The 26,605-nt window shown below is 43.2% G+C and overlaps 1 protein-coding gene across 3 annotated transcripts in view; it reads right to left on the minus strand.

The window, feature by feature from the left end:
* Nucleotides 1–26,605, minus strand: part of GLI3 (GLI family zinc finger 3) — a 291,398-nt gene that overhangs the window by 89,999 nt on the left and 174,794 nt on the right. For all 3 annotated transcript variants that reach the window (XM_071559578.1, XM_071559579.1, XM_071559580.1), the window contains one exon: nt 4,543–4,648. In XM_071559578.1, coding sequence (XP_071415679.1) covers nt 4,543–4,648 — 106 coding nt within the window. The remainder of the gene's footprint in view (nt 1–4,542; nt 4,649–26,605) is intronic.

Genomic DNA, 26,605 nt, shown 5'->3' on the forward strand with positions numbered 1-26,605 from the left:
AAGCAGCAGGTAAAAGACTTGAGAGTTTTAAACACTGAGATTTTTGAATGAAATAAGAGCTTAGAAATTAAAGCAAAAGGAAAAAATTAAAATATCAGCGATGGAGCTGGGAAAACCTGAACATCCTATCAAACTTATGGCTAGCAACTTTTCCTGGCCTCCTGCAACATGTGCATTAGCCACTCTGAGACACTCACTCACAGTCACAGTCACAGTGTCTGGAAACACCAGGACAGTCAGATGCTCTCCCACCCAACTTTGGAATGAAGCAGATTGGGAGCAACCTGGTAATGCAACTCCGCTAAAGCGTGGGAATGAATGAGCAGCCAAGAATGGTACCTTCCTACATTGCTGTGTTTAAATCCATCCGTAGGAGTTTGCCTCTGCCTTAGGAGCTTTTCTTAAATTAATAAATAAAAACTCTCATCCTGGCTAAGTCAGATTTTGAAAGTTGTGTGACTATAAAATTATTTACAATTGCACTGTCATAAAAATAGACAAGACACCCTTATTCTTCCTTGGCTTGCTGCCTACAGCTTTCATTCCAACAAAGACAACATCAACAAAGACATCAAGGAACTGGAAGAGTTAGCCAATAATAAATTTGATATTTGGTTCTTGAGGAATAAGAAAAATAGCACAGTCAGGGTATTAATTTCAAATAAACCCCCTCGTTAGCAGCATGATTTTGATTCACTGCACACCAACCAGAGAAAGCATCACACTGTAATGGATGACCTAACAAATGTCAAGGATCAAAACACAGTTGAGCCTCAGCTCCTGCTTTAGCACCATATTTTAGGAACCAATTTTGAAAATTAAGAAAGAGCTGGACAAAAACAACAAATAAAACAAAGCAAGGAGTGGGATTACTAAAGCCATGCTTCTTTTGTTTTAATCTTCTGATGTTTGTCAAGTAACTTAACTTGGTAGTTCAATGGAAAGCAGCAAAACTGAATTCCAACAATGTTTGTTTTTTTAATCTAAGATTCATGCCTTTAATTTGAAAAAAAAATAATAATGAAAGGAAAACACAAGCTCCAGCTTCCATTTTTCTATTCATATGCTGTTGCTGAAGAACAACTTAAGTTTCATACATTTTCCCTGAAGTATAAACCAAAGATGTACTGCAGAAATTCCAGGATAACTACACAGTCCTAACAAACAGGGTTTGGTAACATGAAGTGACACATTTCAGTACATATTCATAAGGGTTTGGGGTTATTATTGGGCTGTAATTGCAGTTGTTCTAACACCTAATAAGCCATGGCTGGAAAAACAAAGGCAGGTTAATTTGTGATTTCCTCTACTCATTCAGAGGCAAATTAAGTGTCAAACAGCTAATACAGAACATATTTCATTTTATGAGATTTTAATTTAATTCTGCACCATATCGTTGATGCCTTAATGTAGGGTGGTTTATCTAAGAGGAAGAGCAATTTATAAACCTCTTTCAATTGAAATCTTTAATGATAGGATACGATAGCATAATTACAGCAGTGCCTGCTAGTCCTGCTATACATAAGCATCTGTCAGCAATTCCATCATAAACATAAACCCTTACTTGAGGGGTTTATAACTCAAATGATAAAAATTGGCTCCAGGCTGAAATTTGGGATACAACAGTTCTGACCATCAGCAATTAAACTATAAGAATTATACACAAAAATACATATACCTTTTTAGAGCTACAAGTATTTAAGAGCCCTGTAACACCTCTGAAATTCCCCCTTTGTTTTTTTCTCTTTCACTTGGCCATTGTTCAAAATTATGGGCAGACACTGTAGGTATCATTCTGACAAGGCCCTGTTCACATTTTTTCTGCATTTGTATTATACCTAAACTAATTCCACTAAGGCTTGACAGGTTCTGGAACATATTTCTAGGAGCTTGGATAACTGGAATCATGCCAACTTTTTGCCTTTTTTTAAAATTTATATTACATACACACATTTGAAAATATTGCAAAGCTGAGGAGAAAACCACTCATACAATGAAGTCATTGATGAAGCTGTGGGTAAACATTTGCATCCTGACTGGTGTTCTTGATGCTTTTTTTCTTTTTTTCAGAATTCTCAAATTGGCTCTCAATCCAGTTCTTACTCCTTTTTTTATTTCTTTTTTCTTTTTTAATGGGTGCTAGGACAGCAGTTCAAGTAATGGCTCCAAGTGACCCCAGGTGATCCCCAGTGAGATCATTCCTAAGTGATACTCACACCAGGCTCAGTAAAACTTGCAAGGAAACCACTGGGTGCCTGGCTCATGTGTATGTACATTGAAACATACTCCTGAAAACTGCAAAAGCATCACAAATCTTAACATCTAAAAAGTAGCTGATGAAATCCAACCATTTTAAGTTGCCTAATTGCCTCTTTATATTTAACCACACCAACCACAACAGCTCCAAGGGTCCATTGCAGTTCATCATTGTGATGGTGACACAAACCAAACGAGCAGAAGAATTAACAGATATTAATGGAAAAGCAAAGGGTGAGTATCAAGGAAATTTTGAGTTTAAAGCTAGGGCTGATATCACAGTGTATTGCTGAAGCAGCTGTCTGTGGTCACATCACATCATGCTGGGATCTCCTCATCTCTGACAAGGCTCTGCAGGGCCCAGCTGAAGGCACCCAGCAGGGCACCCTGCCATAGAAGGAACATTGATTTGGGGGTCAAAATATCAAATAAGGTATGAAGCAGGCATTTCCAACATCTTTGGGGCTCTTAAAGAAATACTGGAATTGACAGCAATGTAGGCTGCTAGTCCTGGTTTCCCACTGTCACCCAAAGCAGGTTACAGTGACACCCACTCAAAGCCCTGCGAGTAGACATGGGGTGGGTGTCATGCTGTGGGCTGGGTTATGGGACTGAGGCTCCACAGAGGGCTCAGCTCAGCCAACACAGCCAGGCAGAGGTTCCCCACAGCCTCTTCAAAGGCTCCCAGGCAGTACCTGCATCTTGGATGATGGTCCTCTGCTGGTGCAGGTTAAACCCTTTCTGTAGCTCCCTACCCCATTTGCCTCACACCAGAGAAAAGCAAACTCCCCACTAACCTGAAAATGAGCAGAATCTCAGACTATTCTGAATTGGAAGGGACCCACAAGGATCATCAAGTCCAACTCTTAAGTCAATGGCCACACAGGGGATTGAACCCATGACCTTGGCATTATTACAACCAAGTTTTAACAGGATCATCTCCTCCAGCTCCCAAAAACATTCAGGAAGAATTTTAACTGCACTGCAAAATCTAGGATGACCCTGTAATGACTCTCTCTGAGCCTGCTGCCTTCAGCTTACAACAGTTTTTAGCAGTAAATTTAAGCATATATTTGAGTATATTTTATGATGTGGTTGATTGTGGTGTAAATGGTGATGATGCATCAGAGGAATCCTGAGGAATAAATCACAAATTTCTGTACTCTCTCTTTCTATAAATACCCACTTTTCCTCTAATGCCCAAGAAGACTGCAACACAGATTTATTACTTACCTCCAGGCAAATCTGCTCTCAAATTACAATTCAGTAATAGAAGACTGACCCAAAAAACCTGTTAGTAAAATATTGTGTGTGTACTTGGCCATGTAGTTAGGATTGTTAATATCAATTAATTCTGCTCACAGAGGAGGACTTGTTTTAAAACAACTTCATTTTTCTTCTGCATATATGTAATTACACAGCTGTAACTAATAGCCATAGCAAAGCAATCTGCCATCTAAACAACTAGCATTATTCTTCAAAGTATTACTTGTGCTTTTCTTCTTGTATTTTCTCAGTATGAGAGGTGATTAGTAGATATGATTAAATATATACATCAAGCCTTTTAGCAAAGTCCCAAGCCTTGCTTTTCAGCTCCATTTTTAATGGTATAGAGCAGTTTTCTGGACTTAACAACTGGCTTATTCTGCAATGCTGGTATCCATTTCCCCATATACAGTAAGATAATATTTATTTCTATGGGATTTCACCACTACCACCCTTTTCTAATGCATGTTATCACTGGTATTCATTTCTTTTATCTTTGTGTAAACCATGTGCTCTATCACATTTGCCATTTTGTTTGGGTGACACTCCCATCAATCAACCGATTGCCTGTATACACACACAACAGGGACTATGAAAATTTACCAAAAATTTCATTATGCTTCCTAGCAGTCACTAGGAAAAAACCCCAACCTTTGGCATGAGAAGAAATTTTAGCTATGAAGAATACCAAGCTTAATACAGACAAAATACATGTTTGTCTGGCTGTATTTCACAGGGCTCAGCAATTTTAATTCAGTATTTATAGAATGACATAACACAGAATAAACATCAGCAAAACACGTAGGTGTTTACCAGCCACCTATTATAACCAGAATTCCTCAAGCACCACCGTGGGTTTTGCTTCATGAACAGATAACCTTGATGCTTTCCAAAAGTAAATCTCACTCTCTGGCAAGCCTAAAACGGTGTTGCAGGTGCCTGGTTTCAACCATGGCAAAGGTTCCTGTACTTGTGCGTTCTTTCAGGCAGAGGAAGCGAGGGGAAACACTGGATACTCACACGTGCAGAGGAGGAATGGGAGATGGCTCGTAATGGTAGCGTCCCTCATGATGTCTTGCATCAATTGGCACAGGAGGGTGGAAGGCTGGAAAGAGGTGAGGTGGATCTGGGGGAAAAAAATAAAAAAAAAGCGAGGTTTCCAGATCCGAGTATCTCCAATGACTCTTTAAAACAACATTCAGAAAGACAGAACAGATATTGAAAAGCTTGTGTTAGCAGGGCAACGACTTGCAGGTCAAAATCTCCCTCCCTGATGCCGTCAGTCAGGTCTGTCTGAGAGGAGAGTTTGGGCCACAGTGTTGCATGAATATGTATTTACTAATTTTAATATTCTCTTTTTATAGCTTAAATGGAAAGGGATGTAAAAAGTCTTTAATAAATAATTATGTGCCCGTATGTGAAGTGTCAGATCAAAAGGACCATCAAGGCTTTCATAAGCATTCCTGATTTATTTATTTTTTTATTAAAACAAGAAAACAAAAAAATCATTTCAGGACAAAAAGCCTAAGCAGAGAATACAATACAATAAAAAAGTGTATCCTCATAGATGTACACACAATAATAGATGTTCCTACAACAGAAAGCCCAACTGAAGTGACCTCCTAAGAAATATAAGTAAAATTAGAGTAAATCAGACAACAGCGTTAAAAGGGAAATGCAGCTGGGAAAGGCTGTACTGGAGATGTTTAACTGCACCACACCGGTGGCCAAACCTGGAGAATAGGGGGACTCATTTCACACATAGCTCTCCAGCAGGAAGGATGCTTTCTTTGTCCCTGTGGCTGCAGCCCCGGGGAGCTCCCCTGCTCTATCTCCTCCCAGGCTTTCTCAGGATGGGGGTTTGCAGCTGTCAGGTCTCCTGTTCCCCGCTGGTTCCGGAGAGCCCCGGAGACCAGGCTGACAAAAGGGGGAATGCGCCTCTGCCGCCCCCATGGGCTCTGACCGCCCTCCCCACACTGCCGCAGCTGGATCACTTCCCAGCCCCATCGCTTCCCAGCTCCATCCCTTCCCAGCCCCACCGCATCTCAGCCCCAACCCTTCCCAGCTCCACAGGGCACAGCACACACAGCACAGCCCTCCTCACCAGCACACCGGTGTGATCCGTGTGCTCAAGGTGATACGTGCTGCTCACAGCCTCCTAAGGGCTCAAAATTCAGGTGAGAAGTTAAGCATCTCCAGCTGCATGAAACAAACTGATCCTGCACGATTAGTACCCAATTGCCATTGAAGTCATGTGTTTATCCAAGACCAAAAACTGAGAAGTACAGACGTTAGGTCATGTCATGGATTTACTAAAATGCTTCAAAAAAGAAAGAAAACTTCAATTATGCACTGGTAGTAAAACTGAGCCTACTTCAGTTTTGCCCACTGACTCCTGAAATACATCTCTTTATATGTCCTGCCTTTCCTATTCAGCAAAATGTAAACCTCCTCTTAGATTATTATTTATGAAAGCAGTTCCCTGGTGCCAGCAAGAGATGGTTAAAATAAAGGATTTTCCTCATGGTGTTTGTAAAATGTTAAGTTGGTTTACAATTATGTTTTGAAGTTAGAGAAGAACTAGAGTTAAAAACCTCATTGCCCTGAGGGAGTAAACTCAGGGGATGAAGGGTAAATCACATAATTTCTGAGGAAATTATCACAGTATTTCAAGAAAGTCTGGGAACATCTGACACAGCCTGTCCGGTTTCATGGCTTGATTTTGTGAAACGACACCAGCATGTGAGCAGCCACAGCACATTTTTGCCATTTAGTGACTCAGGGCTTACGCACTGTAAATTTAAAATAATTGTGCCTTACAGTGTAAGCTGGGAGCTCAAACTCACTGTAACTTTAATTCTGGTTCTGCTGTACCAACTGGACCTTGGCATGCAATCTGTTCCAAGCATTATTCCCCATGCTGAGCACTCATGGGCTTCAGTGGAAGTAAAAACTGGGTGACAGATGACTAGGAACACACTGTCATCATCCAAGGGGAGGTTGCTTGCTGCCACCTCCTGAAACACATTTTCCACCAGATGCCAAGGTGAAGGGGAGAAGGGACATGAGAAGTGTTCTCCCTGCCTGCCCTCTTCCCTGCTTCACTGGTATTTGCCTACAGCAGTGTAAGCCAAGGGGAGGAGGTTTAAAAGCAGATGTCTGGTGTTCTATCATACAAAGTCTGCCACCATTTTTTCAGCAAAAAAGGAAGTCACTTGCAACCTCATAGATGCACAGGCAAATCCTTCTCTGCCGTATGTGTCTCCCAAGAGTGAGACAGAGGAGGACAGGTAAGTCCACAAAGATTTTGTTACCCATACTTATGTCAGAGAGGATGTGGTTCATGTGGCCAAAACAAGCAATCCCAGCCAGGATGCCAAGCCCCCTCACTGTCACACTGTCATCCAGCCTGAGCACCTGTTCATTAAAATTAGTTCTAGTCATTAGGTAGTGAAACGCCATTTGACCCTTCTGAGTGTTAAAATCTACCTTTCCCTATGTGGGAAATGGAAACTTAGTATTAAACAACCCAAAAAGGGTGTTCTCCCTTGTGGGGCCTGCGCAGAGCACCAACAAGTTGTATTTACACATGGGCTATAAATCTCAAAGAACATCTTTCTGAGTCCTCTCACATTAAGCTCTTTTGTGTATCTTGGTTGCATCTTGTTTGTAGTTTCCATCTGGGAAACAGCCGTACTCCATCATGGCCCAGGGAGCTGTCTCCGTCAGCAGGAGCAGAGCTGCATATCAAACCCCAACATAATTATCCATCTCACAGTTTATTATTTACACATGAGCAATACAGCTGGTGAACATCATAACTCAAGTGTATGTGTAATAAGTTACTACATTGTAGCCATCTCCTGTTGCAACCCTTAAGAAAAACCACATGATGACTTTGCCAAAGTCAGGCTAAAACTGCTGAAGCAGAATAAAGTGCCACTAAACCTGGCTACCTCCTATTTATCATACAATTTCCTGACTGATGGTTCCACAAACCAGCTGCTAAGTGCTGTGTACTCTACTGTCAGCAGACTAACATGCTAAATGGGAGACAGGGAGAATAATGTACACAACTACAGAACTGGTGGAGTCAATTTTACGGGTAGAATTCAAATTCTGCTATGTTTGGGTCAGCCTTCAGCACAAAAGTAGCTGGTAAATTCTACATGCTTGGGGGCCCAAAACCACTCCACTTTGAAAAGCATTGAATATTTATATGGAAAGATTCTTAGATCAAACACAGAGCTGCCAAAGTACCCATCGTCCAGGGCTTCACTTGGAATTCACTTGAAACTGCATAAAAATGTAATTGGTTGACAAGTATTTATATGGAAATACATAATAAGAAGTTTACAAAGCAGTAATCGAGGCTGTAGCCAGTTTCACATTGCTTTTCCATTTCCCATCCAGTAACTATTTCATTAAAGGCAAGATCAGGATATTAAATGCACTTCTATGATTCTGTGTGTGTGATTCCGCCACAATTATTTATGCTGTAGGGTGGTGAAGAATAAGTGAGACTACTCAGGTTAGAACTGAATCTGAACACATCTGACTTCTAGTCATTTGTGCGAGATGTTCTACCTATCTAGAAAACAAGGGGGAAAACTCAGTGTCAAAGACAAGATACCTGCTCTGTGTTTTTATGTTTCTCATTTAAACTGTGAGGAACAAAACTGTTACCCTTAGGAAGGAGGAACATCTCTCAACAAAACAAAGCGACAAAATCTAACTTCCTATTCTGTTAGGGAAACTATTTATGATCTTCTTTAAAATTCTAACTAAGCTGCAAACTAGCACAGTTTTCTTACAGACATCCAAATGCACTCGTGAACTCCTGGACCAATTACATCCTTGCAGAGACTCCCTGACTTAACTGTACATGGACAGATGTTGCACGTGTATCTGCAGCCCTCAGCTCCAACCCAGCAGAAGTACCTGATTCTGTGCTTATATTTCATTATTTTCAGGAACTTGTAAGGACATGCCAAGGCACTGGAAATACACTTGAACACATTCCTTAGGCATTGCTGCCTTCTGGATTCTCTGCTGCCTACCACTGTAAGTTTCCTTCAGATGCTTTCCTGTCTCCTGCACAGGTAATATCTCCTTAAAAAAAGAAAAAAAAATGGAGACACAAAGGCCTGAAGTGCTACAAACTCTCCAGTTTTATGACTCTGAGATTTTCTGGAATATCATAGAATCATAGAATCAATTGGGTTGGAAAAGACCTCAGAGATCATCAAGTCCAACCCTTGGTCCAACTCCACTTCCTTTACCAGATCATGGCACTCAGTGCCACGGCCAATCTCACCTTAAAAACCTCCAGGGATGGGGAATCCACCCCCTCTCTGGGCAGCCCATTCCAATGCCTGAGCACTCTCTCTGGAAAGAGTTTTTTTCTGATCTCCAACTTCAATTTCCTCTGGCAGAGCTTGAGCCCGTGCCCCCTTGTTATACATTAATTTATGCTGACTTCTTGTCATTTAAAACATGGCCTTTTATTTCTCCTTCAAGAACCATTCTTGCCTTCTTAAAGAAGTGAATAGGATAATCTCTCTCCAATTACAATCATTCCCACACTGTAAAGAAGAAGAGACTTATGCTGGTTCTCTGAAAATCTACACCCTGAGTCTCTGCTGAGCATCAAGGTAAAGAAACCACAAGAAAGGAGAGGTGTGTATGGGCCTTGCTGCCAAACAGCAAACCTGAAAAGAAGTCTGATGAGATGTGGCTGGCAGCAGCAATTCACAGTGGGACTTGGTGGACAGAGGGACAACGCCAGCTGGCTCACAGGTGCTGTGCAACACCTTGAGACAATGGCAGAGGGCTTAGGCTACTATGAAGCTCACTGAAGTTTGTGATAACTTTTCTGTACACTCTGTAGTCTCTTAAATAAGCCTTACCTACATAGGGGATCACTACATTGGGAAAGTTCAGCTGTGGTGATAATACTAGTAAAAACACTGCCCTCAGCTAGATGACTTGCTCAAGCACCCTGTGATTCCTGCCAAACCCTCGAGGGAGATGGCTGCTGAAATGACAGGCTGCATTTTTCAGCACATCAAGAAAACATTTGCTACCGCAGAAAACTCCTGCGCTGGCTCGAAGGCGCCCAGTGTGGCCTCGACATCTGCACCTGTGTGGGGAGCTCAGGGCCAAGAAAGCAGAGGACTCCAGCCCAGCACAGGAAGCCCTTGTTATGCTCCAGCACATTTGTCCTTAGGACGATCAGCTCACCACATTACATGCCAGAGCTCAGCCAGTTGCAACATTCTATCTCAGATATAACCTCATTTGAGGTGAATCTCCTTCCCACTCTAAGCCATCACAATCTTGATCTGAACTCAGCAGTACCAAGCTTTCATACCAGATGTAACAGATATAGTATCAGGCAAAATAAAGCCTCCCTCTTAATGTCTTTTCAATATGCAGAACAGTTTTGAAGCATTTGCCAGCAAATTTCTACACTTCCTTTGGTTCACAAGCTGATCACCAGATGAGGATTTTCTAATATTCAGCTTTGCAGAGTCTCCAAGGGCACCACTGTTTCTTCACGTACATTTGTTTCAACTGATCTGAACTTAATGGTATTGCCAGGTTTTATGGCAGGAATTAGGTCCATAGTTGCCAAGCAAAGATCTTATTTTGGATTTATGTTTAATTACAGTTTGCATTAGAGCTCAATAAGAGCACATGTTGTCTCTGGGGCTTTTCTTTTTTCAGTTCTCTTTCAAAAAGGGGTGATTTATGTTTTCTACGTATGCTTATACAGAGGCTTTAATCAGGAAGAAAAAATGATGGAGCCACAGCCACACGTTAATGCACACACTTAACTCTGTGCACTTTGAAGAGTCTCCCTATGGTGACTGGAGCTGCTGCTTCAAGAGTGGCTGTTTGCCATCTGAAGCAGTGCTGATTTGCAGGCTGAGCCACCACTGTGCTGCAGCCCATTTTGTCAGGAGGCTTTCCCTTCCAGTGTGGCTGCCTCGTGTTGACATGGACAGGATTATCTGACTTCACAGAGAAGGGGATCTTAAATAGCAAAAAGAAGGAGCCATGGCAAAACTGGAAAAAAACAGGCAAATAAGTGTGCAGAGCCAAGAAACAGACAGAAGGAGATGGAGGAAAAATAACTCTCAATGAGCAAGTCCTCTCCATTTCAGTAACAAAAAATGTTACTTGCGATAAAGATTTAACACATTGAGAGAAAAGACAATCATAGAAACAGAGAATCAACTGGGTTGGAAAAGACGTCCGAGATCATCAAGTCCAACCCTTGGTCCAACTCCAGTCCCTTTACCAGATCATGGCACTCAGTGCCACGGCCAATCTCAGTTGAAAAACCTCCAGGGATGGGGAATCCACCCCCTCTCTGTGCAGGACAGTTTCTATCAGATCACATCCCTTCCATGTGTCTGTGTATTAATGATCATCAGACTTCCTCTCCTTACCCTCTGTTTGTGCTCACAGATCTTAAAAATAAACCACAGGAGTTCCAGGCCAAACCCCACAAACTTAGAGCACAGCTCCAGCTCTGTGCCTCTTGTTAAGGCTGAAAAATAATTTCTGCCTTTGCAAAAGCAAAAATTAAGACTTTAGAACACCTCAGGTTCCTGCCATCCACTTTAACACTTTTCGGTTTTTAAACTTAAACAACTTGTGGGAACATGTTTTACTGTTTTCAGGAGTTCCACAACAACCAGCATGCCAAACACTTGAAGGAAGAGCAGTTACTGTTGTGCTGTAATAAAAGTGGTTGGAAATTATTTCACCAGCTGGCACTAGGAGGGGTTTTAATATGCCAAATTTGTTGCAGGTATTGGCTAAGTAACTGCTGGATTGATTTCAGTTTGAACACTTTATTATTCCTCCCTGTCATTGCAACTCCGTCTGAGGAGCAGGATTGCCTTCTGGAATATTAACTAAACTTCCTCAAGTCCATTCAACTGACTCCAGTACTCCCTGCCATTGGCCTAAACAGAAGAAAAAAAAAACCAACCCCAAAAATGCAGTAATAGACAGACTTGTAGGGTAATAAATATATTACTTCGTGTACTGGACACCTCGGAGAGAAAAATCTCCAATTCTTTAAGAATATAATTTGTGATTCATTGCAGCCCAATGATTTACAAATGACTATTTCCGCTGGGATGGATGCACCAATAAGCGAAGAAAGGACTCCTTGTGCTGCCCTGATCGTGCTGTCATGAACTTGCCAGTGGAGTGGGGTGGGCACAGCAAGCACTGCTGCCCCACAACCCTCCTGGGAGGTACATTTTCAGAGGAGGAAAGCCAAGGCACTCCACCAGCACAGTTTGCCCTAGAACAAAGAGCAGATTGGTAGAAATGCATCAGAAATATCGAGCCTTTCACCTAAAAAGCACTGGGTGCTTCATCCTACAAGCAACCTTAGGAAACCTTCATGAACAGGAGTACAAGTGCATATGGACAGCAACTGTACATTGGCCCAGGCTTTCAGGAAAAGAGGAGACATCTTAGTCTCATCCTCCTGGTACTTGGAGGTATAATTGTTTCATTTAACGCAGCTGGTTCTTGGTACAGCACAGCTCATCTCTTTCCCAGCCTCTGGATAGCATTGCAGCATTTCTTAACAAACTTAATAATGTGGTCTCTGCAAGAAAATGACAAATTGTCCTCTGCCGGGAAGCTGACAAAAGAAATCTCTCCCTCCCCTACCTCGAAAGGACTCTGCAGCTAAAAAATAATTCCGCTTCTGCCTTGCAACACACTTGCTGTTCTGCTGATCCTCCCCCTAACTTCTCGTGCCACCATGTGTCACTGCAGCCTCCATCACTTAAAAATCTAGCCAGGAATAATGAGAACCACAGCGAGCACCCATGTTTAACTCTCAAGAACCCCACACAAGTGTTTTCACCCAGCTGCTCTGGAATGCTTCCCACCATTGGTTACACATGTGTATGAAGGATCATAGAATCATAGAATCCATTGGGTTGGAAAAGACCTCCGAGATCATCAAGTCCAACCCTTGGTCCAACTCCAGTCCCTTTACCAGATCATGGCACTCAGTGCCACGGCCAATCTCACCTTAAAAACCTCCAGGGATGGGGAATCCACCCCCTCTCTGGGCAGCCCATTCCAATGCCTGAGCACTCTCTCTGCAAAGAATTTGTTTCTGCTCTCCAACTTCAATTTCCCCTGGCAGAGCTTGAGCCTGTGCCCCCTTGTCCTATTGCTGAGTGCCTGGGAGAAGAGACCAACCCCCACCTGGCCAGAACTTCCCTTCAGGTAGTTCTAGACAGTGCTGAGGTCACCTCTGACCCTCCTCTTCTCCAGGCTAAACACTCCCAGCTCCCTCAGCCTCTACCCAAATCCTCAACATTTCCTCCTCTGCATGCAGCAAGTAACTGGATGCATAACCACAATGTATACATAAATAATTTGTACCTGTCTACGTGGTTCATACCCAGTTCTGTAACACATGGCAAATTCCAGTGGTTGAAGGTGAGCTACAAAGTGGAAACCGAGGAAATTAAAAGATTACAAACAAAATAAATCCTGATCCACACTGAAGAGAACTCAAGAAGAAATCTCACAGTGAGGCCTTCAACTCCTAAGAGCTGCTAAGCAGAGGTTTAACATGGGGTTCTGAAAAGTGGGAATGAGGTGCTGCCACACATCAGCTCAAGGAAGGCATCTGAGTGCCCTGCTATCAGCTGCACATGTTAACTCAGCAATAACAAATATCTGTAAGATACCGAGGTAAATGTGACTGAGGAGACACAACAGAAAGGTAGAAAGTGGGGGAAAATCTAGAAATACCCATGTATTGCTGCTCATTTAATGTAGGAACAAATAAAGACCAAGTTGGGTAATTCAACAAGCTTTGGTGACCTTCTTAGAGTTTATAGAGCAGCAGCGTGAGTCAGTCTGCAAACATTACTCGTTTAAATGACACTTTTGAAACTTGTGTGCTCTTCTGTGTACCAGAACCAAGTTTAAAAGCTAATTGAAAGGCCCAGCCTCAAACAGTTGAGTATCAGTATAGCATGGTGAAAATCACTGTAGCTAAACAGATTTCCAGCAGCTGAAGGTCTGGACCACAGGGTGAAAAACTTGGAAATAGGTCACACTTAGCGGCTTTGATGAGTATTTTATAGCATGACAGGAATTAGAGAGGAAAATGTATAATTAAATCAATTATGTCTATATTTAGATATTAAAACAGTTCAGATTCTATGGGATGCCCAATCAGACGAACACTCAGAGATTTCTTTTTCCCTGCTGTTCAAACTGATTTTTTTAAATTTCATCCAAATATTCATAATTATTTAACTTCTCTCTGCATCATCCTTAGCAATTACTCTCCTTCTGTGGTGTTTACACTCTTCAGGCTCTTGCAGATGAGCAGATAGCTATTATGTGTGCTGTTAGGCCACTTGGTAATATGCATTTATTGCATCCTTTAATCTCTATGTCCATCTCCTCGATTAATCACGGTCACTTGTTTTTGTTCTGTGAGTTTATTCCAGCTTGTGAGAGACACATGGTTGTCACCCCTGCACTCTTGGGCATCAGGTTTTCACATAGGCTGATTTCACTGTTTAGGAGGAAGTAGCTTTAGAAGTTTATAACACAAATAACATAGTCCTGTGAATTTCTCTTTCCAGAGGGCGTATGTGTTTCTTACACACAGTCACAAACACCATATCATTTCTAGGGTACTGCTGATGAAATGGGCACAGCTCAAGTCAAATAAAGACAACACAAACCAGCTCTTGGTTATTATTTCCTGACATTTCTAAATACTTGACTTTAAGCTGTTTTCTTCTTCCATGTCATCTCATCCTCCCTCAGCTTCTTAGAGAGCTTCTCCCCTCTATTTCATTTTTATGCTGGTTACTTTTTGGTTTAGATCATTATTGAAGATGGAAGGTACAGTGAGTTCACTTAATTTCCCCTATTGACATTTATCCTAAGTGCTCATTCAGCCTATTTTTGAGAATGTCATATTGTCAATATTCCAATCAATCTTAGTTACTTTATACCAGCCAAGCTTTGAGGCAAATATTTTAACAAGGGCCATAGTTAAGTTGTGTCACTTCCCTGAGCCTCAGGCTGGTCACTGTTAACACAGAGATGTCCTTTCTAAGACACTCTGACCCTCTTCAGTGAAAAGTCCCAACAAGAGCTAGAATGACAGTATTTTACTCACCACCCATTATTTCTTTAATTCCTTAAAAAGAGTGGCTCAGTTGCCTATAACTGCTCATTCTTTACTAACCTCTCTTGGCTTTTGCTCATGATCTTTTATTAAGGTCAATTTTCTTTACAGACAACTTCTTTGTTTCCCACCACTTACACACAGGATGAGAGCATCAGCTTTAGATGTAACTACACCTTTTTTGATTTTTAGGATTTTTGTTAGTATTCCCCAATTCCTCTTCCCCACCAAAGGGCTTTCTCAGTAGGGGAGAGTATGGAAATTCCTCATAAAGTCTTGTGAATACTTTCACCTTCACCCCCTCTCTTGTTCTCTGCAGATACAGTGGAAGCATCAGATCTACACTTTGCTTGCTTTGGAAACTAAGTGCTGCTCACCCCAAGTGCCCAACCATTTACATCAACACTACTGAAAAATGGGATGAAGGGCACGTATGTCTGAGCACAAATCAGCTCATGGTCTTTATGGCATTGGAAAATATTTTGCTGCAAAGCAACAGCACAAAAGCAAACTCTTCAGGGCAGTTTCCATCTTTACATCCCCTGCCTACAGTGCTTACTGCTATAGAGCTCCAGACTCTGACTGAGCTTTCTGGCACTATCATGGAGGAGTACAACAGTATATCTTTCTCCAGCCTCCAGTCCAGGCAGACAAGGGAAAAAGTTACATTATGTGCCTGTGCACAACCATGTTCTTCAGCTTGGTGATTAAGGGACAAGACGGGAGGAAATGTAGAATTAGGTGGAGCACAAACCCACAAACAGGAGAGAAGTGGGAAAGGACTGTTCACACACAACTGGGTAAGAAGGCAGTAAAGGGGAGGGCTGCTTTTCATTCCTCCCCACATCCCAGAGGAGATGCCAGGGGTGCTAGAAGGAGACAAAAAGAGGGGAAAGATGGCCAAATGAAGATGAGGTGCACAGACCACCATTCCCTGCCACAATGCCAGGTGACAAAAGAGGCTGTGGACATAGGACACTGAAATGGCCTCCAGGGGACAGTCACAGAAAAGAACTGTAACAAGGGCCCAAGAGTGTTGAAACCACCAATAAATTCCTTGACTGCAAATTTTGTGAAATTGGCAGAGGAGCAAAAGGGAAGAGGAGAACCTGCCATGTTCTTACATTAACCCCTGGGATTCTGCTTTTGGTCATTGCTTGGATAACATACCAAGCAGGCCAATATGGCCCCTCGTACTCTGCACACTCCTGGCATGTTCCCCAAGGCCCAGACGGCTTCAGACCCATCTCCCTGACACTCAGCCAGCATATCACCAAGGGCAGTGCCAGAGCTGCAGGACTTCAGCTCTGTGGCATAAGCATGAAGATATCCCCAGCCTGTAGAAGCACACCTTTCAGCTCTATGTATGCACTTTGCACTGCATAGAAGAGGCGGTGATAAAAGTAACTTAAGATGTCAGTCCACTGAGAGGGAATCCTCCCTTCCATGTTTCTGTGCAGAGTTCAGATGCAATCAGGCTGTAGGAAAATGAGGGATTTCATTTACCCTTCAGGAGAAGAAGAGGAGACAGTTTTCCTCAGTCCCACCCTCCGGCAATCTTGGAGCTTTTCCAATGCATTAAGCATCAGTTTCCCGCCAGTGAAGTGTTTGATGCTCTACTAAATGCAGTGGCACTGAGAGTGGTATAGTAAACCTCCATATGGAAAAGCCATTTGACACAAAGGTTGGAGGTCAAAAGTTTAAATGTTCATGACAGAGACCACAACAGTCGTTTTCTGGTCAATAACATCAAAGGATTTGCCAGCTCTTAATGCTACTATTGTCGCTTGTTTGGATCCTATTGAAATTCTAGCATATTTATTGCACTCCGGGAGTATAAGGACTTTTTGTTTGTTTTAATCTCTATGCTGAGCCCAAGGAGTCTGAAATGTAGTGACTCTCCTTGCTCCCGAGGAGAATGAGCAGAGAAACAATGCCAGAGGATGTGGCATTGTAGCCCAGACCAACTTGGTGCTTTCTTCCCCGCCAAAAAATATAAATGATGGATGGAAACATATGGTCTCTATTGGACAGGACTGGAAATCTCTGCTCCTGAACTCCCCACATGACCGGTTTTAATTGTTTTGTGTTATGGCAGGGGGTGAAAAGCATTCCCCACCATCAAGGTCTCTGTTTTGCCAGTCATTGTTGAGAGACGCTGTGCTGTGGCAGACTAAGTCTCCCACCAGACACAAATGTGGGGAGGGAGGAACAGCAAGGAGGTTCCCTGAGACAAATTGTAAGGCCTTAACCACAAAGAGTATCACTTCAGCCAGCCCTCCTTCGCTCCCTGAACTTCTGCTTGTGGTTAGGCAGCAACTTACTACCAGAGCTCTGCGGAGCGTGTTCCAGGCATTGTATTGCCATCAATACCTCATGCCGTGCCAGGAGCAGGATCCGAGTTCATTTGTTCCTACCTTCCGCAGATTCCTGTTCCCCTCTCCACAATGAGGATTAGCAGTTTAAGTTATGTTGCTGACCTCCATCTGGCTAGGCAGAAACAGATGTCTGCACACTCGGGCACGATCTGATTTCAAAGTGGGGACTCTGGGTTACTAATGACGTTATAGAGGCAATAGCATATGTTGGCTCTCAACAGTCCATTGTCTAATTGGGATGGTTTTAATCAAATATGAATGTACCCAAGTTTTCGCAGCTAATGAATAAATCCCCCTTTTAAATAACGACAGCAACTTTGAGCTCTCCATCGCGGCAGCATCCTGAGGAATGCCTGCATGAGCAGCAGCCACCACCGAAGGCATGTCAGAGGCTGCAGTAACATCTGCCACAGCTCAGCTCGTTATTTAAACAGCTCCTAACTGCCCTTCCCAGAGGTGAGCTGCAGCCAAATTGTTTTCCTTCATTTCACAAACCAGATATGCATGGCTTATGTGAACAGCCCAAAAGTTTACTTTAGTCTCTGTTTAAATACCTTCTACCACATATTTCAAACAAACAGTTCACTTCATTAGAAAGGCAAACAGCGTAGCCGCAGAATACGAGCACTTGAGGAGAAGCACAGCAGGCAGAGCAATCCCCTGCCCTGTGTAAACAGCGCCCGCTCCGCAGCTCCGGGCAGCATCCGCCCCGCCGCCACTTCAAAAGACACTGCACAAATACTTCACACGACTGTTTGTAAGTAAATGATAACCCTGGAGAGATTATCTGCAGGGCTGAGAGCCCCGATGACTATCACTACCGCTGCACAGGAAAAGAAAGGAAAGCCAAAACGTTGGCTGCCAGCCTTGGGTGAGTTATGAAACTATAATAAACTCGGTGGCAAAGCAGGAACATCAGCTAAACTTGTTAAACTGGAAAAGCAGCGCTGCTTTGGGAGCCTGATTTGGTGTGTTTGGCTTCACAAAGGCCAGCAAGTTTACCCTTAGCACTGAAAAGGTTAATGCATCTCCATCTTTTAACAGTAAATCGGCACACGTCAGAGGGCTGTACAAAAGAGTAAGTAAGGAAGCTGCACGGCCAACAAATCATCAGATAAAGCACTAAGCTAACTCTTTCTGGACAAAATACACACAGCGATTCAAATGCCTTGGGAGCACGCACCATCCTCTCATATCCCAAAAACAAGGGGAAGGAAGGGAAAAAGAAACGGGATTGCCCAGAGAAGCTGTGGCTGCCCCAGATCTGGAAGTGTCCAAGGCCAGGCTGGATGGGGCTTGGAGCAACCTGGGCTGGTGGAAGGTGTCCCTGCCCATAGCAGGGGTGGTACTAGATGGGCTTTAAGATCCCTTCCAATCCACACCAGTCTGGGATTCTTTGACCATGAGGCTGGGACCTGTGCCAGTCCCTGCCTCACTACTGGTGAGCAGATGATGGGGTTCAAGCTGGGGTTGTTTAGCCTGGAGAAGAGGAGGCTCATGTGGGGATTGGTCTCTTCTCTCAGGGAACCAGCAGGAGAACAAGAGGGCACAGGCTTAAGCTCTGCCAGAGGAGGTTTGGGTTGGCTATCAGAAATTCTTCACAGAGAGAGTGGTCAGGCTGCCCAGGGAGGTGGTGGATTCCCCATCCCTGGAGGTTTTTAAGGTGAGACTGGACGTGGCACTCAGTGCCATGATCTGGTAATCAAAGTGGGGTTGGATCAAGGGTTGGACTTGATGATCTCAGAGGTCTCTTCCAACCCGGTTGATTCCATGATTCTAAGCTGGACACAGGAGAGGCAATGGACAGCAGCCTGTGCAAGGGGGCTGCTGTCACCTGCCCTCACCTCCACACAGCTCCTGAGAGACTCACTGCTGAGCTGGGAATACACTTGCCAAAGAGAAACCTGCTTTGTGCCAACTGAACAATTTCAATCCAAATACCATCATTTGCATGTTTGAGGGAAATGACACAAGTCAGATAGTCACAAGTAAGGGCACTTTCAGCATGTCCATCATTACTGTCATCACTGGAGTGATCACAGCGAGCAACAAGGATGGCATCTCTGCATCAGTCATACAGCACAGGCTCAGAGTATGCCTTGAACTTTAGCATGACTTTAAAAATAAATTAGCAGCTATCCATATGCTCTTAAATACATTCTCTGGCAAAGAGAAACGACCAAAAATCTAAATATCCTCCAGAAAATTCATAAACAGGGACAGGCTGCAACTGGCTGTGGGGTGAGGGTTCACAAGCTATGAGAGTGCTGAAGTTATTCCAACTATCATATAAAGAGAAGAGGGACAGGTAACATTTTTCATCACAGGGAATCAAGTCTTATCAGTTCTAGTGAAGGTTAGGACACCTCAGCAACCATAACTTTAACCTTGCAATGACTCAAAACATACTTTGCAGCTATTTTCATCTCAGGGTAAAATAAAGTCCCACTAGGTCAGAATGTTTATCATTAACTCCAGCAGAGTCAGCATAGCCAGCTCTTGTGATTTTATCTTAAGTCTTATTTTCCTTTTCAGTGACTGGTTTTGGTTGGGTTTTTTTTAAAGCTCCAGTATTTTCAGTCATGTCACCAAGTAAGAATCTCAGCTTTCATTTAAGGAAGAAAAAACCCCAAAAAACCAAAACTCACACATGTTTCCAGCTATTATGGTAGCAGGGAAAAGCTGGAAAATGGGAAATCCCCCCAAGTTTCATAACCTGTGAGCAAATAAAAACATTCAAGACAAACACACATGAACAGTTATGTAGGTACAAGACCCTGCAGTTGGTACGTGTGTGTTTTCATGATCACATACACAAAGTTATTCTTTGGAACACCTAAATATTTGAGATGGCAGGACAGGATATCTGTGTTACAAATGGTATCTACTGTCATTAAAATCCATGGGGTTTAGCTGTGATTGTCTCTAAAGTTGTTTGCAGAGGTTTTGGTCCATATCAGAGTGGCTAATCACATGTCAATTATTTTTTATTTGACAATATAGATGCTTCCCTTACACGGGGTAATTTTTTTTCTATCTATTAAGAGTTGACAATTATTCTACATTTTCCTTATATGTCCAGATTACAGTCTTTAAGGACTGCTTTCTAAAAGCCATGAGGTGTAGAAAGATCCTTTCTAAGAATTTTAGTGGAAACACCAAATTTAGGTTTAATGTGGAAATAAACCCCCCCTAAGTTTCTGCATGATCTAGAGAAAAGAACAGTCATAGCCAGCTCTTTGAGGGGGCTAAGATAATAAAACAATAAATTTACTAGTATTATTATTACAACTGATAACAAAAGCTGAGCTAATGGAACTAAAATATCTTCTAAACCAGTTCTTGGAGAGCTGATAATACTAACCTTTAGGTGCCAGGAGTTGGGAATTTCCCAGCGTACCAAGCTGGTTGACTAACTGGCACTAAAAATAGGACTCCAAACCCTGCTGCTCTTGTGGTTTATGTACAAACAATATGATTTTTTTTCAAGCAACTCTGATCCATTCAGAGGGTGAAAAAAAAATAAAAATTCATTTCTTTCATGATGTTTATGGCCTGAGGCTTTTCTAATACAAAAAGGGGAGAAACAATTTATTTTTATTATGCCATTCCCCAATCTTCAACTTAAAACAGACCACTTCTGCAGCTTTTTTACAACATTCCAGCAAGTCCTCTGTTGCAGTTTTTTGTTCCCAAGCACGTACAGCTACTAGCTGAAAGAATTTGTGCCTACTAAAACAGCACATGGTTTCTTGGGGCTGGTGGTTTGAGGTGCCAAAGTTAATCCAGGCTCCATCTCCGGCACCAGCCAACAGACCAGACCACACTTCCCTTCCAAATCCATGACAACCTCTTGCCACGAGTGTCCAAGCTGCATGGAAGAGTCAGTGCCGAGATAAGGAAATCCCACATCCTCTGACACACAAACACAGAAAGGAAACCTGGGAACACTGGAAAAACATCATCCCCACCTTTCTCAGCAAGTGTTATTTCTGCTTCTTTCTTTGCTTGAGCACTCTGCAACTGGTTTCATTGCATTTACCCCAGCAATAAAAACCTCAAAAGAGCTAAAGAGAACAACTCACATGACCATCTCATTTATGTACTTTTAACAGGGACATACATAACAAGCATTCACTGAAGAAATCCAGGTCTCTCTTTTAGCTCCATAAGAGATCACCATGGCTTGTCTTTTCCAAGTGTTTAACTTGGGATGACATCTCTTTGGAAAAAGTGACCTCTCACTTGATGCCCAAGCCCAGGGTCATCGTTGAGAGACTCTCAATCACGCATGAGTTCAGAAGCCTTCTTGATAGAGGAATGCGAACAAGTGGGATCAACAATAGCCTGTGCTCCTAGATTCCTCTTGATGACATATTCTCATTAGTCAAAACGAGGTGGCAACCCTTCACTGATCTTTACAATAATGGTGGCACAAGCTGCCTTTCAGTGCAGATGAAGAGCACGTAAGAGGGGCTTGCTCCTTTTCCATGGGCAAACACAAACAGGCCTATAGAGCAGCAACAAGGATATCTGTCATTTTCTTTAGTTTACCAAAATGTATCTCCAAACCTTGCTGAACACTCCCAAATGGTCAAAGTAGGCAGGAAATGGAAAGCTATTTATCGTAGACCTGCAGATTCATTAGTACATCATGGGTAGAATTTGGGGGAAACAATCACCAATAAAGTTTTACTGGGATGCAGTGAATGATCCCATGATGAGGTATGGCAGAAGCTGAGACTACCAGCTCAGGTAGAGGAGTTTGAAAAGGGCTAGTGTCATAGAAACATAGGATCGATCAATTGGGTTGGAAAAGGCCTCTGAGATCATCAAGTCCAACCCTTGGTCCAACTCCAGTCCCTTTACCAGATCATGGCACTCAGTGCCACAGCCAATCTCACTTTAAAAATCTCCAGGGATGGGGAATCCACCCCCTCTCTGGGCAGGCCATTCCAATGCCTGATTACTCTCTCTGGAAAGAATTTTTTCTGATCTCCAACTTCAATTTCCTGTGGCAGAGCTTAAGCCTGTGCCCCCTTGAGCTATTGCTGAATATTGCTGTCTACCACCTTCTCCTTCACATACAGGGCTGTTCCAGCAAAAATCTAAGGAGCTACTTCCTAAAGCACCCAGGCTGTGAGTTCCATTCCAGGCAGACATGGCATGTGAATCCTCAGGACAAGACATACATGCCTTTCCTCCCCTCTCACCTGAAGGATGTGGGGAAGGTCAAAGTGACGCAGCAACAACCAGGACTAAATGGAGAAGAGAGTCAAGGTCTGAGCACCAGGCAGACCCTCATGAGCAACTCAGAGAGGGCTGCCCCATCATGCCAGGCACACACAGGGACTTCTTGGCCAGGTGGGAAAGCTGTTTTCAAGATGAAAAGCTCCCTTTGGCTGCCTTTGCTTCTGGCATTCATTCCTACTTGTATCTGATTACAGGTTTGGCATAGAATTTGCTTTTTGAAAAAAAAAAAAAATTCAAGCGAGAGTTTCCTTTTCCGACATAGGCATAGAGAGAAAACAAGAGCCTCACATTCCCTCCTCTCCCGAGCTGCACATAATGGGGTGGGGGTCAGGGTGTGCAGCAAACCCTCTGTAAGTAATCCCCAATTAAGTTCATTCTTAACTGAAGCACTTGGCTCATGGACAGATGGTGTTTCTTCTGTGCACGTGAGCTCAGCAGAGAGAAATCCCTGGCTGGAAGCTGCATGCCTTGAGCAGAGGGAAATTCCTCCTCTGGCACTGAGGTGGTGCGTGAGGAGGATTGTGAGGACTTTGCTGAAGGGAGAATTGGGTTAAGGGGATGTTCATAACACCTGATTTGCACCAATGGCTCACTGCCCACTCAGTAAGACTGACATCAGCCTGACTGAGAACCCAGTTTACTTGCCTCACTCACACAAAAACCAAGAAAACCACACAGCAGACTTAGAATGTAATTACTTTTTGGGAGCGTGATTGAGGCCTGGCAGAAGAAGGAATTTAACCAATTCAAAGCAGCCCTGTCAAGTGCTGCATTGTGTCTTCAGTTCTTCAAGGAAAGCATGTCTCCCAGGACCAAGCACAAAGCACCCCACGGAGGCTTTGCCTGCATGCAAGAGATGTGACCAGCATGTGCAGACATCAGAGAGCAGCAAAGCTGTCCTGAGGACTGGGAGCTGGGTTTCCCATGCTTGAGCCACACAGTGACCTCTCAGCCAAGCTGTCTCAGGGACTACCCTCTGCAGCCACAGAGAGGCCACAGCCTCCCTCCTCTGCCCCAGCAACACTCCTCACCCATTCCCTCAACACAGCCCATTCCATTGCTAGAACAGCAGGACAGTGGAGTGGGATGAGCCTGGAGCTGCTGACCCCCATGAGCAAAGCCCTGCTTGCCTGGTATCTGCCCTCAACAGCAGAGCTGTGATAATACAACACTGCAGTTACAGGCAGTGAGCGCAGGGCTGGGGTAGCTTGAATGTTGCCCACCACACTTGGCATCAGTACCTGAGCTGGTGGGATGCTGGTGGACCCAAGCAGCAGCACCAGCCAAGGCTCCGACTGCAATAGATGGGCAGGCTCCATGCTAACCCCTCAGCTTAAGGCATGTGGAACAAGCCCAGCTGTGGCCAGGAGGATGCTAAAGGAATGCTCCACTTATGCTCCCAGGGCAGCAGAGAGCAGAGCCAGCACCTCGAGTGGGGCTCAGCTGTACCAGGCACTCTTCGACATATACGGACACATTCACCCTTCTGGAGAAGCTCATACCTTACTAGCTCTTTAAGGCTAAAGCAGGCCAGGGAGTTTCCAGCCCATCAAATAAAAGAGGTGTCTGCTGGGAAGAGCTTTTCCAGTCAATGTTCTCTATTTAATATCCCAGTGCCTCTTCATATGGTGTTAACCCCATCATGGAAATGAGGTGGGGGGAAAAAAGGCGGGGGCGGATAAAAATCAGACTTTGGACACGATCCAAACCCCACATTCCCAAAGCTGCTGAGAATCACCATGGGGACAATTCAGTATACACTGCTTTCATTTGACAGCTTCAGACTCCAACCCCCAGGCGCTGGCATGTGGGACCGTGTGTTTAAATCCTCCACACCGCTCCAGCCACAGCATCTGGAGTGCCTGCAGCAGCCACTGCCACCACAACAGGTATTGCTGGTGCTGCCAAACCAGCTGAGGAAGAACTATTGGCAAAGATCTGGCACATGGATGTGTGCAAGGGCTTTTAAACTCCTTTTCCCTCCCTCACTTGCTGGCAGCAGCCTGTGCCAGCAAAGACACTTTGAAACAACAGAAAAGAACAGAGAGAAAGTTGAAGGAGAATCAAGAAATAAAGTGAAAACTAAAAAGGTTAAAAAAAAATCCTCAACAATCCAGAGTCCAGCATAAATGCACATTTTATTATCTGTATGGATAATTAGCAATACTAGGGGACCTCTGCGAGCAGGCCTCATAGAGCTCATTTGTTGCTGAAATAGGTACAAGTGTGGCAGGCAGCAACTGAAAAGAGGAGTAAGAAAGGAGAAGGGGAAAAGAGACCAGAGCTTGGCTCAGGGATGAAGAGAGAGAGAGGGAAGCTGGCCTCTTGCCAGGGTTTTTGTGAATGGGTGGGTGTGTAGTATCCATTTCCTCCCAGTTCCAGGGGGGAAAAAACAACAAGAGGGTAGGGAAATGCCTCGAATGATATGTTGTTTGGTCATGCTTCAAAAATGTGCAACCACTGTCACATAATTTGATATTTTCCTAGTATTATGGGTATTTTCTAGCAGTCTGATTTCTTTCTTAACAAAGGTATTTTTCATTGTGTGCTTAATGTATTTGACTTTTACACACTAAGTGTCTATTCATAAAAAATGCAAGCCCTTTAAGTGAAAAATCCTGAATTTATGAATATAAAATACTTTAATGTACCTTAACTGTCTTAAATTCTCATGCTGATTTCTGCCAAGCTAACATTTTCTTCTTCCAGCATAAAGGGACAGCAAGCAGGGTTTGCAGGAGGTCTGAGACAATTTTACAGGTGTTGCAAAAACTGTATTTTCTCCAAAGTACATTTAAAGCACAACGACTGTACTGCAATACTGGCAAGGCAAAGAAGAAAAGACCACCTGATGACAAAAACTATAACTAAACACACAAATGAAATTAGGGGTCTGATTCAGTGAGGTTTGGGATGTTGTCTTTCATTGTTTGGATCTAGTTTTTCTTTACAAATGTATATTAATCATAAAGCTTGTGAATAGTATGGTGGAGATATTCTAAGCTGAATTAATCATGAAGCATTGAACAGATGACAGCAATTCGAAAGTTAGTTGCAAAACAAAGCAATAATATGCTCAGAATATGACACAAAAGTCACAGGAGGGATCAAATCTAAGAGGAAGGAGTACACAATAATTAAAGCCAAGACTAAAAGAGTAGGGTTTGAAATTAGGCTCCTTAGAAGAGATTAAAATATATGAATCATTTCCTAGTTATAGTTCCCTAAACTAAACTTGCTAAAAGGAGCAGGAAAAGGAAAGTCAAGAAGGGTGAATTTTCACCTCCCATTTTCAGTTATACTTATTGCTTAGATACTCATCAAACCCAAACTTCACCATTACCGACAGCTATTTTTTCAAACATTCTAATACAGGGTTTCAGAAAGTTTGGCATTTTCAGTGCTTGTGCTTTAAAGCTCCCAGTAAGAGATTAGAATAAGAGAATGGCATTTAACTCAGGGCTAATCCCAAAAATGAACTATAATTTTGCCCTGCCTGCCCCCTCCCCACACAATGAAGGTATTCTAGGTTTCTCCTAAACAGCAGAAAAGTTGCAGAACCTCAGCAGCCACTTTTATACTTTGCATACCAACAGTTTTACCAAAGAGCATCTAAATGCACAGCCCTCAGTAATGAGAGGTAAAACAGGGACTTCTGCCCACCAGACACAAGTCCCAGAGCAAACCAGCCTGTCTGCGATTGTTTCTGTGCCACAAAGAGCAAGCAGGGATCCAGGAAAGCAGAAACTCTGTTTCTAACTCCTCCCCAGATCAATTCCACTGCAGGATTTAAGTTAGACCTCGAGGACTGCCCATAAAAAAGAACAGGCTCCAGCCCTGGAAACCCTTGAAAAGCATTTTGAAGATGTAAAGTAGAGGCTGTCACTTAATAGAGCACAAGTATTAAATAATGATAACCATTTAACATTCCTGCAGAGCCTTTGGAGTCCACAACTTGTCACCTTGGGCTGGGCTGACAGAAGAGCAACACACCCACACAAAGCAAACAAAGTTCTTCTTGCTTCTCTGCTATCCCTCTCACAAGTTTCAAATTGCTTACCAACTATTTTTCTTGCAGGATTTTACCTTCAGAAAGGTTGTGTATTCTGGTGCTGTCCTGCCACCTTGCATGAATTTGATTTTTACTCAGGTACAGACATAGAAAGGAAAGGAGAAGAAACTTATTTTGGCAAGACTATTTAAAAAGAAATATATGTTACACAAACCTTACACCAGTCACCAA

This window comes from Pithys albifrons, chromosome 7 (genome assembly GCF_047495875.1).
Source record: "Pithys albifrons albifrons isolate INPA30051 chromosome 7, PitAlb_v1, whole genome shotgun sequence".
NCBI classification, from domain to species: Eukaryota; Metazoa; Chordata; class Aves; order Passeriformes; family Thamnophilidae; genus Pithys; species Pithys albifrons.